The sequence below is a fragment of the Octodon degus genome, unplaced genomic scaffold (assembly GCF_000260255.1).
Source record: "Octodon degus isolate 3935 unplaced genomic scaffold, OctDeg1.0 scaffold00169, whole genome shotgun sequence".
In the NCBI taxonomy this organism is placed as follows: Eukaryota; Metazoa; Chordata; class Mammalia; order Rodentia; family Octodontidae; genus Octodon; species Octodon degus.
Window position 1 is genome coordinate 2,667,987 of NW_004524745.1, and position 3,741 is coordinate 2,671,727.

The 3,741-nt window shown below is 40.6% G+C and overlaps 1 protein-coding gene across 1 annotated transcript in view; it reads left to right on the forward strand.

The window, feature by feature from the left end:
* Positions 1-3,741, forward strand: part of Brd8 (bromodomain containing 8) — a 74,617-nt gene that overhangs the window by 50,551 nt on the left and 20,325 nt on the right. Inside the window, exon 24 of the mRNA XM_023703373.1 lies at positions 752-909. Within this exon, the coding sequence (XP_023559141.1) occupies positions 752-909 (158 nt within the window). The remainder of the gene's footprint in view (positions 1-751; positions 910-3,741) is intronic.

Consider the following 3,741-nt stretch of genomic DNA (forward strand, 5'->3'; position numbering starts at 1 on the left):
ATGGCTTAACATTGTCATGTTTCCTAGCTCTTCTCCTTTCCCTCTCTTGATTAGTTCTTGAGATCCTGCTTTCCTTTTACTTGTATTATATCTTTCTATTTGTACTTCTTCTTTGGAGTTCTTATACTAGGGAGACTATACGATATTTTCGGTTACTTTTCTTTCACTGCTGGAACAAAATATCCCATGCCTAGAGTTAAGGGAGGAAAGGTTTATTTAACTCACAGTTTGTGGAGGTTTCAGTTCATACTTAGCTAGCTCAGAGGCAGAGTAGCACATAACAGAGGGAAGCAGTTCTTGGCTCAGAAAACAGCAAAACAGCAAGAGCAAAAAGGCAGGAACAGGGGCTGGGGAGATGGCTCAGTGGTCTAAAGCACCTACTTTGAACAAGCTTAGCAAAGTACAGGGACCGCGGTTCAATTCCCCAGCACCACATGCCAGCCAGCCCCAGCCCCACCCCCAGGCGGGCTGAGCTGGCCACACACACACACACACATATAAATAAAATAAATTTAAAAAAAAGGCAGGAACAGTGGCAGGGGCAGCAGCAGAGGCAAGCCTCTCTCCCTTCCTTATGTTGTGTTCAGGCTATCTGCCCAAGACCGGCTGTAGCACTCACATCCATAATCCCAGCATTGGATCATGAGTTACATAAACTCTAAAAGTCCACCCCATGACTACATGAGGCTTTGGAGGGACAACTAGACACAAATTGTAACAATCTTTTTCTAAATTTTCTTGGAATTCCCAGGGGGAGGCTCAGCAAGAATGTAGAGGAAAAGACCAGGGTGAAGAGTATGCTTCAGAGATGGAAGACCAGCCCACTTCAGGAGACTCTGATGATGGCTTCAGCATTCAGGAAACTCCACTGGTGGATATCCTTTTCAGTCATGCTAATTCCTCAAAACTGTAAGTAGAGGGCTGAGGGTATAGCTCAGTGGTGGAATACTTCTCTATTTGGCTTTGATCCCCAACCCTGGGAGAAGGGGAGAAAAAGATATATAAATATAGAGCTGAGTGTGGTAGCACATGCTTATAATCTCAGCACTCAGGAGACTGAAGCAGGAGTATTATCGTGAGTTTAGTGTGAGCCTGAATCATATACCAAGACCCTGTCTGAACCTGCCCCCTTCAAAATAACATATTTTATATATATATATATATATATATATATATATATATATATATATAATTTATTTTTTTTTCCTTTAGGCTCTTTTCTGGCTTCTCCTTTAGTCTGTACTGTGCATCATAGCCTTTGGAGCAGTCTGCAGGCCTGTTCTGCATCCTTTTATTTGTAGTTATATGGCATTTATTTCTATACAAGTGAAAATAAAGATAGGCAAAGAATTGTTTTGTAAAAGATGGCAGGTATTACTGGGCATGGTCACGTGTTCCTGTAATTCTAGGTACTTGGAAGGCTGAAGCAGGAGGACTGCAAGCTTGAAGCCAGCCTTGGCAATTTAACTTAGCAAGACTCGATAGATAGATAGATAGATAGATAGATAGATAGATAGATCGATGATCGATCGATAGATCGATGATCGATCGATAGATCGATCAATCGATCTGGGTCTGTAGCTCAGTGATGGAGCACTTGCCTAATCTGTAAGGCCCTGGGTTCTGTTCTAGATACCATCAGAAAAAAAAAAAAAATTGGTTGATGATGAGGTTACAGAAATATCTGTTAATGGATGTGTAAATGACGTTGTATCAGTACTAGTACCAAGGAGCTAATAGTCTTTCTGGTTGTATGACCAGAAATGAAGGAAGAAATTTGTTTTAAGAAGAAAATTGAGGGTGGTGAGGCAAGGTGGTGGCAAACATGAGGAAATTGCATGGGTGTTGCTGGTTGAGGCAAAGAAGCCGAAAAAGAAAAAAGATACTGGGCCTTTGGTTGTGGGAGAAGAAATGCAGAATAAGAGAGAAACCATGCCCAAACCCATTTACAGGGCAAGCAGAAAAATAAAAAAGATTTTCATCTTTTCTTCCAGAGGAATACATTTCAGAGCAAGATATTTAATGAAAGTCTTTATTTTTTATTTGATTGATTGATTGATTTTTTATTTTAGGGAGGGGTCTACAGAGTGTTCAGGGTTTCACTACTAGATCAGACCCATGGTGATCCGCCTGTTTACATCCTCTCAAGAGGTGGGATTACAGGTGCACACCACCAAACTCAGTCTCAATTGTAGTCTCAGCATGCCCCGGAGTCGGGGCTGGCACAGCAGGCCCAGAGATTGAATCCCCAGCAATTCACTGAGCTGTTTGACCGGCCCTTAATGAAAGTCTTGAGAATGTTGATGTGCCATTCTAAAGCAGATATAAAGTGAATCATAAATTATTTATGATTAATGAGGTCTGTGAAATGAAAAAGTGCAATAAATTCATCTATATTGAAGCTAAGAGAAAACAAAATCTTTTTATATACCTTTCAAATTCACCTCATGGGTCCTCTGCCAAATTCTTTGTTCAAAATATTCATACCCTAGCTGAAGTCATCTAAAGATGACTAGAAACTATTTGGAAGATTCTCAACTACTTTTTGACTTTGCTTTGTTTTGTTTTGTTTCTCTTTTAAGATAGGGTTTCACTATGTTCATGGTGGCCTTAAACTCACTTTGTAGCCCAGGCTGACCTTGAACTTTCAGCAATCCTCCTACCTCAGCCTCCTGAATGCTGGGATGATAGGTATACACCACCAGGCCTGGCTTTGGCCCTGCTTTTGATAAATTTCCACATTATGTTTTAAAAGAACTCTTAATTCAGACACCCTGATACATCCCAAAAGCCAGCCATTTGTGGACCATGTATTTACTTTCACCATTTTGGATAATAAAATATGATTTTGATACAGGGAGAAAAACTGATCTTGGGTGGGTGACCTCCAAACAATATAGGGAACCTCCAAATGACATAAGAAAAATGATCTGCCAACCTGACCTGCATGAGTTTGTGTTCTCTAAAACCAAAGAATGAATTTTAGAAATAAATGGTTATGAGCAGAATGTCTTTACTGAGGGAAAGAAAGCTTCTATCCGAGAGAGGGACAGTTGGGGAGAGGGGGAGAGAAAGCAGGTAGTTCCCCTGGAAGCTGTCTCTTCCAAGGACTTTTATAGAGTACAATCATGTGGTGAGGTGGGTTTAAGATGGTGGAGAACATGGGAACTCGCTTAGGTGGATGTGGGGTGGGACAAAACTATAGTCAACCAATGAGATTACAAGCACCATTGCTCAGGTAAAACTAAGTTCAGGACCAAATGAGGAAGCGAATCACATAGCAAGCGGGCGTGAATGTAGAACAGGACTTTTATCAGGTAGCCATCCAGTAGTAGTCAGATTAATGATTCTTCTGGCTCCCTCAGTGTGATGATCAATCTCGGATGCCAGTCTTTAAGAAGGTCAGCATTTGTTTGGTCTCTGGTCTTTAGGTCTGGCCCATGGCAGGAGCATCCATCCCTTCCAGTGTTGCAAAATATCTTGTCTTCTGTGGTATTTCCTTCAAGGGCCTGGTCCTGTCTGACTGCCTGTAATATTTCTATTTAACTCGGCTGCCTGTTACAGCAGTCCTCCTACAGTTTCAGAACTTTCAGATCATAGAATATAATGCTCAACTTATAGAAATAGGATCTCATTTTGTCTTAAATCAGATAAAGATTTTTCAGAAAAAAAAAAAAGATTTTTCCAGAGACATTTTAGTCCCCGCTTTTTTTTTTTTTTTTTTTTTTTTTTTTTTTTTTG